General features: G+C 41.8%; 1 protein-coding gene across 7 annotated transcripts in view; it reads left to right on the top strand.

The window, feature by feature from the left end:
* The window catches only part of LEPR (leptin receptor), a 79,735-nt gene extending 62,881 nt beyond the window's left edge, over nt 1-16,854 (top strand). For 5 of the 7 annotated variants that reach the window (XM_040407798.1, XM_040407800.1, XM_040407802.1 and 2 more), the window contains exons 13-19: nt 41-123; nt 6,158-6,374; nt 8,443-8,622; nt 10,435-10,530; nt 13,184-13,289; nt 14,595-14,670; nt 14,875-16,854. In XM_040407798.1, the coding sequence (XP_040263732.1) occupies nt 41-123; nt 6,158-6,374; nt 8,443-8,622; nt 10,435-10,530; nt 13,184-13,289; nt 14,595-14,670; nt 14,875-15,669 (1,553 nt within the window). In that variant the 3' untranslated portion in view covers nt 15,670-16,854. The remainder of the gene's footprint in view (nt 1-40; nt 124-6,157; nt 6,375-8,442; nt 8,623-10,434; nt 10,531-13,183; nt 13,290-14,594; nt 14,671-14,874) is intronic. The other 2 variants (XM_040407803.1, XM_040407804.1) reach the window with 2 other exon arrangements.
* The last annotated feature ends 208 nt before the right edge of the window (nt 16,855-17,062 follow it).

The raw sequence follows: 17,062 nt of genomic DNA, 5'->3' as shown, positions 1-17,062 counted from the left end.
TGAACGGCGATGTCAGATCTCATTCTTATATATTTTCTAGAACCTTTGAGAGGACCAGAGTTCTGGAGAATTATGACCAAAAATAACATCCAGAAAGGAGACAAAATTACACTGGTTTGGAAGGTATGTAACATATGAGCGACATGTGTCTAAAAAATGCATTTTATTGCAGATGTAGCAAAGCCGAGTTTGTCTTTCAGGAACCTTGTTGAGATATCACAGGTAGTCGGTGTGAATTATAGCTGTAGTAGGGATCGGTGACTCACTGCATTGTCTATTGGTCGTCTGTGGTAGTCCGAAATCCACCTCCTGTCTCATCAGAGGCTCAGGATGTAGCTCTGACTGTTCCCTCTTGTTAAAACACTGCTTGTTCAGATTGGCTGCTGTGCATTAGCATAATGTCATGCCCTGCTCAGGCTATGTGCGGAGGTCTGCCAGATTAGCAGCACGTGTCTAGTAGGGCTGCACGATAAATCGAAAAAATAATCGAATCGCGATAATCGGCAAATACGATATGGCGATTTGGCCGACCCAAAAATGCCGCGATTATATATGAAGGGGCCCCGCGCACATAGCTGGCTTTGTGTGTAAAGTATTTTACTAGTGTGTGAAACAATCTCTCTCCTATTGATAACATGGCAGCCTCTGTAATCACTTTCACGATGAATGCACTGCAGCGAACGGCAGCGAGCGGGCCGGCCGGCGCGTGACTGACGTCACTTAGTAACGCTCCTGCTTCCTGCTCGCTCCAGCTCGCTGTAGTGCATTCATAGTGACAGTGAGTACAGAGGCCGGACCTGTTATCAATAGGAGAGAGATTGTTTTACACACTAGTAAAAAACTTTACACACAAAGCCAGTTATGTGCGCAGTTTAGGACACATGAGGGGACACATAGGGCCATGAGGGGGACCAGCATAAGATGCTATATGTCTTATGCTGCCCCCCCTCATGGCCCTATGTGTCATAGCACACATCCCCTTATAACAGCGTCATCCACAGATCCCCCATAACAGCGTCCTCCACAGATCCCCCATAACAGCGTCCTCCACAGATCCCCCATAACAGCATCCTCCACAGATCCCCCACATAACAGCATCCTCCACAGATCCTACACATAACAGCGTCCTCCACAGATCCACCATAACAGCGTCCTCCACAGATCCCCCACATAACAGCATCCTCCACAGATCCCCCACATAACAGCATCCTCCACAGATCCTACACATAACAGCGTCCTCCACAGATCCACCGTAACAGCGTCCTCCACAGATCCCCATAACAGCGTCCTCCACAGATGCCCCATAACAGCGTCCTCTACAGATCCACCCCATAACAGCGTCCTCCACAGATCCCCCATAACAGCATCCTCCACAGATCCCCCATAACAGCGTCCTCCACAGATCCCCCATAACAGCGTCCTCCACAGATCCCCCATAACAGCGTCCTCCACAGATCCCCCATAACAGCGTCCTCCACAGATCCCCCATAACAGCGTCCTCCACAGATCCCCCATAACAGTGCCATCCACAGATCCCCTATAACTATGTCATACCCAGCCGCGTCAGCGGCTCATATGGGAAAATCCAAGCAAATAGACCTCTAGCACAATTCTCTTAAAATATCGCATTGCATATCGTTATCGCAATTTTTAGGGCCCTAATCGCAATCGCACAAAATTCCCATATCGTGCAGCCCTAGTGTCTAGTCTTTTGTTTTGGAGTCAAGTTAGATCCGCCTTCCTTCAGGTGCACTGGGTGGGGTCGTTGGTTTCAGTTTAAATCACACCCACTCCCAGTGTTCCTTGCGGGTTATAGCTTCTGTCTGGCTCTGTGGAAGTAAGGAAGGAAGGATTGGCTTTTCCTGCTCAGAAAAGATAAGTGGTTTTTCTGTTCTCTTGTGGTTTTGCTGTCTAGGCTGTTAGAGAGACGCCTGCCCCTCCAGGTTCTGAGGGAGCAGGCTGCCTCTATTCCCCTTTCACCCTCTCAGGGATTTTAGGGTATTTTCAGCTCCGGTACGAGGACACGTTATTCCCACCTTAAGGGTCTGAACATAGCAGTATAGGGAGAGCTGGTAGGGATTTTGTCAGGAGGTGACCTTGATCCCCAGCTTCTCGCCTAGAAACTTGTTTGTTTATTTTTCTATGTATTTGATATCCTGTCCGCCGTGACACATAAGCTCTGCACGAAGTCAGCACATAAAGGGTGAAACAATTATAAACTACAGGCAAATAATCATCAGAAGCATTGGACTCGCCTAAGGCAACTGAGCCTTATTAATTGGAACCCTGCTTTAACCTCTTAAGGACACATGACGTACCGGTACGTCATGATGTCCTGGTACTTAAGGACACATGACGTACCGGTACGTCATGTGTTGTTCCGATCACTGCCGCCCGGCCGGCAGTGATCGGAACCCGGTGCCTGCTCAAATCATCGAGCAGGCACCTAGGCTAAATGCGCGGGGGGGTCCCGTGACCCCCCCATGTCGGCGATCGCGGCAAACCGCAGGTCAATTCAGACCTGCGGTTTGCTGCGATTTCTGCAGTTTCTGATCCCTGCGGTCCCTGACCGCGGGGATCAGAAACTTTAGTATTCCTAAAATAGATCTGTATCCCTCCCCCTGCACCCCCCGAGTGATTTTAGCCCGGTGGGAGGTGCAGGGGGAGGGTTGCGGGCGGTGTGGGCGGTGCGGGAGGCGGGCGGTGCGGCAGGCGGGATCGCGATCCCCCGCCCGCCTCCCCTTGAATGATCGTTGGTTTCTAGTGGGGATACCAGGGTGCCAGCACATTGCTGGCACCCTGGTATAAACGGCTGACATCTGCGATGCGATGTCAGCCGTTAACCCTTTCCATACAGCGGTCCGTACGGACCGCTGTATGGAAAAGGTTAACAGCGCAGGGAGCTCCCTCCCTCTCCCATCGGGGGGCTGCTGTGCCTTTGCAGCCCCCCGATGGGAGAGGGAGAGAGCCCCCAGAGAGCCCCCCTCAGCCCTGTGCTTACCCTTCCCCGTCTGCGCAGTTCTGAGCAGACGGGGAAGGTTCCCATGGCAACAGGACGCCTCTCAGGCGTCCTGCTGTCCATGGTGCTGAACAGATCTGTGCTAAAAAGCATAGATCTGTTCAGTGTAAGTAAAATACAGTACAGAACAATATATATTGTACTGTACTGTATTATACAGACATCAGACCCACTGGATCTTCAAGAACCAAGTGGGTCTGGGTCAAAAAAAAAGTGAAAAAAAGTGAAAAAAAAGTTAAAATCAAAAAACACATTTATCACTGATTAAAAATGAAAAAAATAAAATTCCCTACACATGTTTGGTATCGCCGCGTCCGTAACGACCTGATCTATAAAACGGTTATGTTACTTTACCCGAACGGTGAACGCCATAAAAATAAAAAATAAAAAACTAGGATGAAATTGAAATTTTGCCCACCTTACTTCCCAAAAAAGGTAATAAAAGTGATCAAAAAAGTCGCATGTACGCCAAAATAGTACCAATCAAACCGTCATCTCATCCCGCAAAAATCATACCCTACCCAAGATAATCGCCCAAAAACTGAAAAAACTATGGCTCTTAGACTATGGAAACACTAAAACATGATTTTTTTTGTTTCAAAAATGAAATCATTGTGTAAAACTTACATAAATAAAAAAAAAGTATACATATTAGGTATCGCCGCGTCCGTATCGACCGGCTCTATAAAAATATCACATGATCTAACCCCTCAGATGACCACCGTAAAAAAATTAAAATAAAAACGGTGTAAAAAAAGCCATTTTTTGTCATCTTACGTCACAAAAAGTGTAATAGCAAGCAATCAAAAAGTCATATGCACCCCAAAATAGATGCCAATCAAACCGTCATTTCATCCCGCAAAAAATGAGACCCTACTTAAGATAATCGCCCAAAAACTGAAAAAACTATGGCTCTTAGACTATGGAGACACTAAAACATTTTTTTTGTTTTAAAAATGAAATCATTGTGTAAAACTTACATAAATAAAAAAAATAGTATACATATTAGGTATCGCCACGTCCGTGACAACCTGCTCTATAAAATTACCACATGATCTAACCTGTCAGATGAATGTTGTCAATAACAAAAAATAAAAACGTGCCAAAAAATCTATTTCTTGTTACCTTGCCGCACAAAAAGTGTAATATAGAGCAACCAAAAATCATATGTACCCTAAACTAGTACCAACAAAACTGCCACCCTATCCCGTAGTTTCTAAAATGGGGTCACTTTTTTGGAGTTTCTACTCTAGGGGTGCATCAGGGGGGCTTCAAATGGGACATGGTGTAAAAAAAAACTGTGCAGCAAAATCTGCCTTCCAAAAACCGCATGGCGTTCCTTTCCTTCTGCGCCCTGCCGTGTGCCCGTACAGCAGTTTACGACCACATATGGGGTGTTTCTGTAAACTACAGAATCAGGGCCATAAATAATGAGTTTTGTTTGGCTGTTAACCCTTGCTTTGTAACTGGAAAAAAAATATTAAAATGGAAAATCTGCCAAAAAAGTGAAATTTTGAAATTGTATCTCTATTTTCCATTAAATCTTGTGCAACACCTAAAGGGTTAACAAAGTTTGTAAAATCAGTTTTGAATACCTTGAGGGGTGTAGTTTCTTAGATGGGGTCACTTTTATGGAGTTTCTACTCCAGGGGTGCATCAGGGGGGCTTCAAATGGGACATGGTGCCAAAAAAACAGTCCAGCAAAATCAGCCCTCCAAAAACCAAACGGCGCACCTTTCACTCTACGCCCCGCTGTGTGCCCGTACAGTAGTTTACGGCCACATATGGGGTGTTTCTGTAAACAGCAGAGTCAGGGCAATAAAGATACAGTCTTGTTTGGCTGTTAACCCTTGCTTTGTTAGTGGAAAAAATGGGTTAAAATGGAAAATTAGGCAAAAAAATGAAATTCTCAAATTTCATCGCCATTTGCCAATAACTCCTGTGCAACACCTAAAGGGTTAACGATGTATGTAAAATCAGTTTTGAATAGCTTGAGGGGTGTAGTTTCTTAGATGGGGTCACTTTTAGGGAGTTTCTCCTCTAGGGGTGCATCAGGGGGCTTCAAATGGGACATGGTGTAAATAAACCAGTCCATAAAAATCAGCCCTCCAAAAACCATACGGCGCACCTTTCACTCTACACCCCGCTGTGTGGCCGTACAGTAGTTTACGGCCACATATTGGGTGTTTCTGTAAACGGCAGAGTCAGGGCAATAAAGATACAGTCTTGTTTGGCTGTTAACCCTTGATTTGTTAGTGGAAAAAATGGGTTAAAATGAAAAATTAGACAAAAAAATGAAATTCTCAAATTTCCTCCCCATTTGCCAATAACTCTTGTGCAACACCTAAAGGGTTAACAACGTATGCAAAATCTGTTTTGAATACCTTGAGGGGTGTAGTTTCTTAGATGGGGTCATTTTTGGGTGGTTTCTATAATGTAAGCCTCGCAAAGTGACTTGAGACCTGAACTGGTCCCTAAAAATTGAGTTTTTGTAAATTTCTGAAAAATTTCAAGATTTGCTTCTAAACTTCTAAGCCTTATAACATCCCCAAAAAATAAAATATCATTCCCAAATCAATTCTAACAAGAAGTAGACATATGGGGAATGTAAAGTCATCACAATTTTTTGGGGTATTACTATGTATTACAGAAGTAGAGAAACTGAAACTTTGAAATTTGCAAATTTTTCCAAATTTTTTGTTAAATTAGGTATTTTTTGGTGCAAAAAAAATAATTTTTTTGACTTCATTTTACCAGTGTCATGAAGTACAATATGTGACGAAAAAACAATCTCAGAACGGCCTGGATAAGTCAAAGCGTTTTAAAGTTATCAGCACTTAAAGGGACTCTGGTCAGATTTTCAAAAAATGGCCTGGTCCTAAGGTGTAAAAAGGCTGTGTCCTTAAGGGGTTAAAGTAACACTCTGGGCAAAGCTGATACACTGTGTTCTGCTTGGTGCAGGGGAGGAGCATGACAAAGGGAATCATTTCTCATGCCCCAACCCCTCATACCCTGCACTAGGCATCAGTTTTACAAGGAGCCTCCCTTTAAATGTGGAGAGTTACAAGCTTTATTAATACCGCCAGACACTGAGCAGAGGAGCACGGTTTGCCTTTCTTTTGTCTTCTTTCTCTGCAGCCATTACAAAAGAAGGAGTCCCTGTGCAGCGTCCGGGGGTACGAACTTGTACAACAGGTGTCCAGTGTCATCAGCTGCACCACGTATATGGGCGATGTGACAAACTACACCCTGATCCTGCAGCACAGCGCGGTCACTCTGTCCATCCGGGCGCTCAACTCTATCGGGCCATCGAAAAAGAACCACAACTTAACGCTGTCAGAGGACGTGAGCACAGGTAACCCGCGTGACACTTCAGTCATACTGCTGCGGGAGGGAGACGTTTGTAATTGGGTGAAAACGGCGAATGTCTATTTTTTTTTTTTTAAATATAGAAGGAGTAAAAAGTGTCTAACGAAACACATGAAAAGTTACATGTTAATCATTATTAGTGTTTAAGGGTGTGTTTCACACAGCGCATTTTCCATGTGGATTTAGAGCGTATGACACTCAGAAACCATGGTCCAAAGGGAACCCATGCTGTAGATTAGAGAAAGACCAGCAACCTTCGGCACTCCTCCAGCTGCTGTGAAACTACAACTCCCAGCATGCAAGCACGCTCGGCTGTTATTCTAAGGCCCCTTTCACACGGGCGAGATTTCCGCGCGGGTGCAATGCCTGAGTTGAACGCATTGCACCCGCACTGAATCCGGACCCATTCATTTCTATAGGGCTGTGCACATGAGCTGTGATTTTCACGCATCACTTGTGCGTTGCGTGAAAATCGCAGCATGCTCCTCTTTGTGCGTTTTCCACGCAACGCAGGACCCATTGAAGTGAATGGGGCTGCGTGAAAATCGCAAGCATCCGCAAGCAAGTGCGGATGCGGTGCGATTTTCACGCACGGTTGCTAGGAGACGATCGGGATGGGACCCGATCATTATTTTCCCTTATAACATGCTTATAAGGGAAAATAATAGCATTCTTAATACAGAATGCATAGTACAATAGGGCTGGAGGGGTTAAAAAAAATATATATAAATTTAACTCACCTTAATCCACTTGCTCGCGCAGCCGGCATCTCTTCTGTCTTCATTTTTGCTGTGCACAGGAAAAGGACCTGTGATGACGTCACTGCGCTCATCACATGGTCCGCCACATGATCCATCACCATGGTAAAAGATCATGTGATGGACCATGTGATGAGCGCCGTGACGTCATAAAAGGTCCTATTCCTCAAAGATGAAGACAGAAGAGAAGCCGGGCTGCGCAATCAAGTGGATTAAGGTGAGTTAAATATATATTTTTTTAAATGTAACTCCTCCAGTCCTTCTGTTCTATGCTATTATTTTCCCTTATAACCATGTTATAAGGGAAAATAATACAATGTACAGAACACCTGATCCAAACCCGAACTTCTGTGAAGAAGTTCCGGTTTGGGTACCAAACATGCCGATTTTTCTCACGCGGGTGCAAAACTCAGAGTTGTCTTTTCTGAACAGCTGGAGCGCCGGAGGTTGCTGATCCCTGCTGTAGATTAAAGGCCACAGATGTTTCCTTGCACAGATTTGAAATCCATGTTATGGAAACAAAAGAATAAGCGCGTCCTTTATTGTCCTTTCCACGCTGAATGGGGCGAAATCCGTGGGTAGATCTGCAGCAAGTGCAACTGAAAGTCCGTGGCGCAAATCTGAGGGTTAGGTAAAAATCCACCTTGTGAACATACGCCTATATGTATATGATTAGTTTGCTATTGTAAGTCTATTATATATATATTATCAGTGTGTTTATTATTAGTGATATAGGCTCAGATCCTTTAAGAAAAAATAACATTAGTGATTGTGAAAATACAGATTTTTCTTGTTCCCCACACATTGTGTCTTCATCCACGTCCTCTCCTATTCCGTGGTTGACCTGATGGATATTTAACTTTCTTTTCAACTGTAAATAATACATGACTATGTAATATGTATACTATTAGTTTCTAATACATTTATTAGATAGATAATTAGATAGATAGATAATAGATAGATGTACCGTATTTCAGTTATTGTATGTGTATTATTAGTATGTTATTTTAAGTTGATAAATATATGATAGAGAGATAGATATTATTGATCTGTTATTATATGCTTATACTCAGTCTCTTATTATGTGTATTATTAGTCTGATTATTACTGTTTATTTATATGTATATTCTTAGAATGTCATATGGTATGTGTTATCAGTCTCTTATTATTAGGGTATTACATAATTAGTCAGCTTTTTATGCCTATTATCAGTCTACCACATATATATTATTAATCTGATATTATAAGTCTATTGGGTATGTTATACTTTCATTACATGTCTTTTTCCCCTTTAAGTGAAGGCAGTGCAGTCATTGAACATGTACGCCCTGAACAGCACTGTACTTGCAGTGTGGAAAATGTCTCCAGTGTCGTATGATCTTCTAGGGTTTGTTCTGGAATGGAGGAACCTCCGAGGAAGATCACCAATGCGCTGGACTTACATTCCTCCCAATGCCAGCAGATATTACATCGATGGTATGTGGAAGCATAACGTTTTAGACAATCTCTGTAGACCAGACATCTGTACTGCTATGTGTAATATGGGATTACCTAGCTTGACACATTGTAGCAAACCATCAGCTGTGTCAGCAGGGGAAAGTCAGCCAAAACGGAATGTCTTAGAAAACCATACCAATTAACTAAAACGCTTTATATATTAATCCACAGCCATACAGTGCCTTGCAAAAGTATTCACCCTCTTGACTTTTTTTTGTGTTTTGCTGCCTCACAACCTGGAATTAACATGGATTGTTTGAGGATTTGCATCGTGTAATTTACAGAACATGCCGACAACTTTGAAGATGTTTTTTTTTTATTTTTATTGTGAAGCAAACAACAAATGGGACAAAATAACAGAAAACTTCAATATGCATAAATATTCACCCCCCTAGAGTCAATACAATTACAGCTCCAAGTCGCTTGGGATAAGTCTCTACTATGAGCAGTTGCCACATCTTACCACTGGGATTTCTGCCCGTTCCACCTTGTAGAACTGCTCCAGCTCCTTCAGGTTGGATGTTTGCGCTTGTGAACAGCAATATTTACATCTGACCACAGATTTCCTATTGGATTGAGATCTGGGCTGTGACTCGGCCATTCCAACACATTTACATGTTTCCCCGTAAACCCCTCAAGTGTTGCTTTAGCCGTGTGTTTGGGGTCATTGTCCTGCTGTAGGGTGAACCTCCGTCCTAGCCTCAGATCACGCACAGAGTGGGGCAGGTTTTGCTCAAGAATATCCCTGTATTTAGCACCATCCATCTTCACCTCCACCCTGACCAGTTTCCCCAGTTCCATTCCCCCAGCATGATGCTGCCACCACCATGTCTCACTGTGGGGATGGCGTTCTTTGGGTGATGTGATGTGTTGGGTTTGCACCAGACATAACGTTTTCTTTGATGGCCGAAAAGTTAAATTTCCGTCTCATCAGACCGGAGCGCCTTTCTCCATACATTTTGGGAGTCTCCCACAGGCCTTTTTGCAAACTCACAAACGCGCCTTTTTGTTTTTAGCTGAAAGTAATGGCTTTCTTCCGGCCACTCTGCCATAAAGCCCAACTCTATGGAGCGTACGGCTTATTGTCGTCCTATGGACAGATCCTCCAGTCTCTGCTGTGGAACTCTGCAGCTCCTCCAGGGTTACCTTAGGTCTCTGTAAATAATGCCCTCCTTTCCCGGTCCGTGAGTTTTGGTGGGCGGCCGTCTCTTGGCAGGTTTGCTGTTGTGCCATGTTCTTTCCATTTGGTCATGATAGATTTGATGGTGCTCCTGGGGAATCATCAAAAATTGGGATATTTTTTTATAACCTAACCCTGACTTGTACTTAACAACATAGTCCCTTACTTGTTTGGAGAGTTCCTTGGTCTTCATGGCAGTGTTTGGTTAGTGATGCCTCTTGCAAAAAAGGTGTGTATGTGTAATGACAGATGATGTGACACTTAGATTGCACACAGGTGGACATCATTTCACTAATTATGTGACTTCTGAAAGTAATTGGTTGCATCAGAGTTTTTTATAGGCTTCCTAACAAAGGCGGTGAATTCACACGTACATGCCAATTTTCTATTTCTAAACAATAGTTTTATTTATATATTTTTAGCATTTCACTTCACCAACTTAGACTATTGTGTTCTGATCCATCACGTAAAACTCAGATTAATAAAACATTGAACTTAAAGCTGTAATGTAACAAAACACAAAAAAAGTCAAGGGGGTGAATACTTTTGCAAGAAACTGTATATGCAGTAATTTAGTGAAATTGGATCATGCTGTTATTTGTGTTTTACAGACCAATTCTATACTATAGAGAAATACCAGTTTATCCTGACTCCAGTCTTTTCAGAAGGTGTCGGCAGCCCTCACATCACATATGAATTTTCCAAAGGTAAATTTGTTTTTGTACAAACTGATGCATAATTTCTGCTAAACCACAAAGTACAGTAACATGCAGGTAATTCAATCACAGATCAAGAATTTCTGATAGGCTGTCAACACAAGACAGAAACTGAACAAAGACAGGCAAATATAACCCTCCTCAAGTGAAAAAAAAAATTAAAGTGCTAGTAGCAAGTTTTGTGTTAGTATTCTTTTTGGACAGGATTTCTCAAAAGGACACTTTAATATGACACTGCACCCTATGTACAGTACAAGAATAGATTTACCATAATACTGCCTCCTATATATAAGAATATAACGACTATAATACTGCTCCTATGTACAAGAATATAACTACTATAATACTGCCTCCTATGTACAAGAATATAACGACTATAATACTGTCTCCTATGCAGGGGCGTAGCTAATGGCTCATGGGCCCTGGTGCAAGAGTTCAGCTTGGGGGCCCCCCTTCTCTCAGTGCTTTGTGGCCAGGGGCAGGAAGCGCATAGCCTTCGTGCTGCCCGAGGCTAAAATTGAAACGGCACCCCCGCCCCCATGCCAAATTCTTGATTTAACCCCCTTCCCTGCAGCCAGAGGTGTAACTTGACCAGCATGGACTTTCTATAATACTGGTGTCTTCTTATGCACCACAAGGGTCTTTGGCCCCCCTCAGGCTCCTGGGCCCGGTAGCGACTGCTACCTCTGCACCCCCTATAGCTACGCCCCTGCTCCAATGTACAAGAATATAACTACTATAATACTGCCTCCTATGTACAAGAATATAACTACTATAATACTGCTCCTATGTACAAGAATATAACTACTATAATACTGCTCCTATGTACAAGAATATAACTACTATAATACTGCTCCTATGTACAAGAATAGAACTACTATAATACTGCTCCTATGTACAAGAATAGAACTACTATAATACTGCTCCTATGTACAAGAATATAACTACTATAATACTGCCTCCTATGTACAAGAATCTAACTACTATAATACTGCCTCCTATGTACAAGAATATAACTACTATAATACTGCTCCTATGTACAAGAATATAACTACTATAATACTGCTCCTATGTACAAGAATATAACTACTATAATAATGCCCCTATGTACAAGAATATAACTACTATAATACAGCTCCTATGTACAAGAATATAACTACTATAATACTGCCTCCTATATACAATATACTGTAACTACTATAATACTGCCTCCTATGTACAAGAATATAACTACCATAATACTGCTCCTATGTACAAGAATATAACTACTATAATACTGCTCCTATGTACAAGAATATAACTACTATAATACTGCCTCCTATGTACAAGAATATAGCTACTATAATACTGCCTCCTATGTACAAGAATATAACTACTATAATACTGCTCCTATGTACAGGAATATAACTACTATAATACTGCTCCTATGTACAAGAATAGAACTACTATAATACTGCCTCCTATGTACAAGAATATAACTACCATAATACTACCTCCTATGTACAAGAATATAACTACTATAATACTGCTCCTATGTACAAGAATACAACTACTATAATACTGCCTCCTATATACAAGAATATAACTACTATAATACTGCTCCTATGTACAAGATTATAACTACTATAATACTGCCTCCTATATACAAGAATATAACTACTATAATACTGCTCCTATGTACAGGAATATAACTACTATAATACTGCCTCCTATGTACAAGGATATAACTACTATAATACTGCCTCCTATGTACAGGAATATAACTACTATAATACTGCTCCTATGTACAAGAATACAACTACTATAATACTGCTCCTATGTACAAGAATATAACTACTATAATACTGCTCCTATGTACAAGAATACACCTACTATAATACTGCTCCTGTGTACTAGAATATAACTACTATAATACTGCTCCTATGTACAAGAATACACCTACTATAATACTGCTCCTATGTACAAGAATATAACTACTATAATACTGCCTCCTATGTACAGGAATATAACTACTATAATACTGCTCCTATGTACAAGAATATATCTACTATAATACTGCTCCTATGTACAAGAATATAACTACTATAATACTGCCTCCTATATACAAGAATATAACTACTATAATACTGCCTCCTATGTACAAGTATATAACTACTATAATACTGCTCCTATGTACAACAATATAACTACTATAATACTGCTCCTATGTACAATATAACTACTATAATACTGCTCCTATGTACAAGACTATAACTACTATAATACTGCCTCCTATGTACAAGAATATAACTACTATAATACTGCTCCTATGTACAAGAATATAACTACTATAATACTGCCTTCTATGTACAAGAATATAACTACTATAATACTGCCTCCTATGTACAAGAATATAACTACTATAATACTGCTCCTATGTACAAGAATATAACTACTATAATACTGCTCCTATGTACAAGAATATAACTACTATAATACTGCCTCCTATGTACAAGAATATAACTACAATAATTCTTCCTCTGAGAATCAGTCTACTGTTGTTTCTGATTTTCTCCTGATGTTTTACCAAACAAATTATAATAAATTATGCTGTTTGGAGATGTTTAGATTGTTGCAGATTTGACCTACTTTCTATTCATTCCAGAGGACATTGATGAAATGAAGAATAATACAGGCTTCTACATTATTTTACCCGTGATTACCGCAACATCTTTTCTGCTGGTGATAACTTTTGCAATATCACATCAAAGGTATTTTTCTAATAATTAAAAAGCAAATATTTCATGTACTATATATAAAAACAAAAAAGCGGGCAGCACTCCAGAAAATAAAGTAAAAAGAAAATGTATTCACCCATAAGGCAATGCAAGTTTCGGCTCAGTGCTAGAGCCTTCCTCAAGCGATATATATATATATATATACCGCAAGAGAATTTAGACTAGAACCTTCAGAATCACAGGTGCATATCCATGAAGCAAACATAATTATAAAAAACTAAATGGCTGCACACCATTATACATACAAACAATAGAGCTTAGAAATGGGGGTCATTCTAGATAAAAGTGGTACAATACCGACTATAAATGAGTTAATGGAAGCTCTTAGCGCACATATTTGCTCAAACAAGTGTAGGGCCCATCTACCAGGCGTCAAGGTGGCTTCCGCAGATGGGTCCCTAACACTAAATATACTGCCTCTCTTTGGACTCACTTAAGCCTACAATATTATATAATAGTAAGTCCAAAGAGAGACAGTATATTTAGTGTTATTATTGGTGCATTTAAAGTGCATCTGTCAGCAGTTTTGTACCTATGACACTGGCTGACCTGTTACATGTGCACTTGGCAGCTGAAGGCATCTGTGTTGGTCCCATATTTATATGTGCCTGCATTGCTGAGAAAAATGAGGCCAGCGGTCATTGCAGTAACATCCATCAATGCCAGATCCAGAGAGCTCCTGCAGGCTCCTGAGGTTTTCTGAGATCTTTTCACTGAGGACCTATCGTCTGAGCAGTGGAGGTCCGACACCCAGGAACCTCTTGAGCAGGAGACCACGCAATCAGCTGTTTGAGAAGGCACTAACGCTCGCAGTACCACCGCAGCCTTCTCGCAGCTTCCCTAGGCGATGTGATGTCACATTCATCGGCCACATGGACTAGGCGCAGCTCAGCCCTATTGGAGTGAATGGGGCTGAGCTGCGACACCACGCACGGCCACCATACAATGTACGGCTTCCTTGCTGTCTTACATTTAGACCATTTTCTACGCCTAAAACAGGCGGCCGACCGGTCCACTTCCCCGCCCATACCACAACCACAATTTTAGACCTGGCGTGAGTGGGGCAAAGTCGCAGATAGCGGCACAACTAACCTTTGCCCGCCGTCTGTACCTGAAATACGCCTAATTTAGGCATATTTCAGATTAGTAAATGATCTGCTATATGTCTGATTTTCTGATCCCATTAAATGATGGGTAACCCCTTTAAATAGAAAACGATGACTCCTTATGTATCACTATATGTTATTTTTAATACAACTTCTATCTGTTGTATTTCAGAATGAAGCGATTGTTCTGGAAGGAGGTGCCCAACCCCAAGTACTGCTCCTGGGCTCAAGGAGTCAATTTTCAAAAGGTTAGTTTGTCTGCATCAGTTGAGTTGCTTTTGTCGGAGCCTTTACAAATTGAAAGTCTTCCGAAAAATCATATTAGGGTACTGAACATAAATCATCCATCAGTGACATGGGCCTTCCCCTAATCTAGTTACTGTACAGCATTTATTTGTGTTTCCTGGCAAGTGCAAGCTTTACTAAGAATAAGTCATTGCGTTTTTGTCCAGCCAGATACATTAGAAAACCTTTTCATGAAGCATCGACAACACCTGGCGCACAATTTCTCATTTATCTTAGAACCAGAGGCTATTTTTGAAAACCTGAATATCGATAAAGGATGGGAGAAAGGAAACATTGACAATGTCTTGATAGTTGACCGGCTGACGGACGACCACGATTCTGCCTGCACCACCAGCCATTGCGGCAGCAGCTTCACATATGCGGTTGAACCTGATATTTCCATCTACGGAGACAGCTCGTGCCAATCCAGTGTAAAATATGCAACCATAATCGGCAACCCTCAACAAAGCAAGCAATGCACCAATGACAGGAAAATTAGCCTCAGCTCCGGAGATGGATGTATCTTGAGAAACAATTCTATCGTTATCGGGAATCTAGAAGACAAGAAACAGGCATTGCTCATCATGGCCGGATTACATATAAAGGAGCCCAACATGACGTCTTCAAACTCTACCGTATCATCTGAAGGATTTTCCGAGCCTACTGACCAGGAGGAAAGTTTTGAAGTTGACAGCCCTGAGAGAAATCTCTATTACTTGGGTCTGGATTCCAACCAAAATAACGAACGGGACAATTATTTCTCAAAAAATCCCTTGGTGACCTACCACATCCAGGAAAACATATCCTATCAGGAGCTGGACTTTAGGAGAGAGAAGTCTTCCAAGCTCATAGAAAATGACTATGGGCATCCAGGTTTTCTGAAGAGAACGTTGCGTCCCTATGTGCCACAGTTTCAGATCCAGTCTTCAGATGACACAGAAGTGTTTGATATGTGTACGTGATACATTGTCTATAATCCATTGAACACAATCAGAATGTGAAAAAATGACCATTTAATAGGGGTGGAGTAAGTGCTTGGGTTACGCCCCAGAGGAGCATAAGCCCGATTGGCCTTCCCTCGAGCTTCACTTGGGTGGTGAAACCTAGTGGTGGATCCATAATTTTTAGAGGAGCAGATTACTATGTACGTTACTTACAGTTGGCCAATTGGTTGAATGTGATGTCACTGCATCTTGGTTGTGACATCACCAATCCTTGCCTGGGGGTCCAGCTGCAGCCAGTACAGGACATGTGATGCATTTGTGGGAAGCAGAGACATTATTCTGTTATGAAGCATATTCTACATGGAACAAATTGCATGTTCCGTGCATCGTAGGGGTCTCAATGTACCTTATCTCGGGTTTCCAAACCGTGCTTGAAATACATTAAAACACACACCACGTTTTTAACGGTAGCTTACAGCTTAAAAGGGTTATGTTCCTTTAAAAAATTTAGCACAATAGATTTTATATTGAACATAACCTTTTTCCTTTTCATCAGCACTTAGCCTCTGCTGCAGTGATAGGAATACTGTGCTTCCTCTGGGGATTACTATGGTAATGTTATTCTGCTTCCTCTGGGGATTACTATGGTAATGTTATTCTGCTTCCTCTGGGGATTACTATGGTAATGTTATTCTGCTTGCTCTGACATTGCCATGGTAATGTTATTCTGCTTGCTCTGGGGATTACTATGGTAATGTTATTCTGCTTGCTCTGACATTGCCATGGTAATGTTGTTCTGCTTGCTCTGGCATTGCCATGGTAATATTAAAAGGGTTGTGTTATCTTAGGCATTGGTGGCATACCTCTAGGATATACCACCAATGTCAGATAGGTGTGGGTCTCACCACTCTAGAATTGGGTCCCTAAAGTGAACGAGAGCACACCGCGCATGCATGGCTGCTCTCCAATCACTTCTATGGGAGTTCCTAAAATAGCCAAGAGAGCATGCTCAGCTATTTTCAGAAGCTCCATGGAAGTGAATGGAAAGCGCACCGCACATGCCCGGCTATGGGATTCACAGAAATAGCCGAACCAGCGCTTGACTATTTTCAGAACTCTTATAAAAGTGAATAGAGGGTGGCTTCGCTTGCACAGTTTGCTCTTGTTCACTTTGGGGCCACATTCTAGAGACAGGTGGGGCCCACACCGATTTGACATTGGTAGCATATCCTAGATATACCACCAATGTTTTAGATGTGACAACCCCTTTAACAGACTTCAGTGCTTGGACTTCCTGTCATGTGACCTCCATTCATATCAACAGATTTATAAGAGTGAGACATGTGACAGGAAGTCCATACACAGGATAGGTAGTCTGTACCATACTGCAGCAGAGGTGGAGAGAAACGTG

Source organism: Bufo bufo, chromosome 9, assembly GCF_905171765.1.
Source record: "Bufo bufo chromosome 9, aBufBuf1.1, whole genome shotgun sequence".
NCBI classification, from domain to species: domain Eukaryota; kingdom Metazoa; phylum Chordata; class Amphibia; order Anura; family Bufonidae; genus Bufo; species Bufo bufo.
Note: the sequence above shows the minus strand (reverse complement) of the source record. Positions and strands in the feature narration are given on the sequence as shown.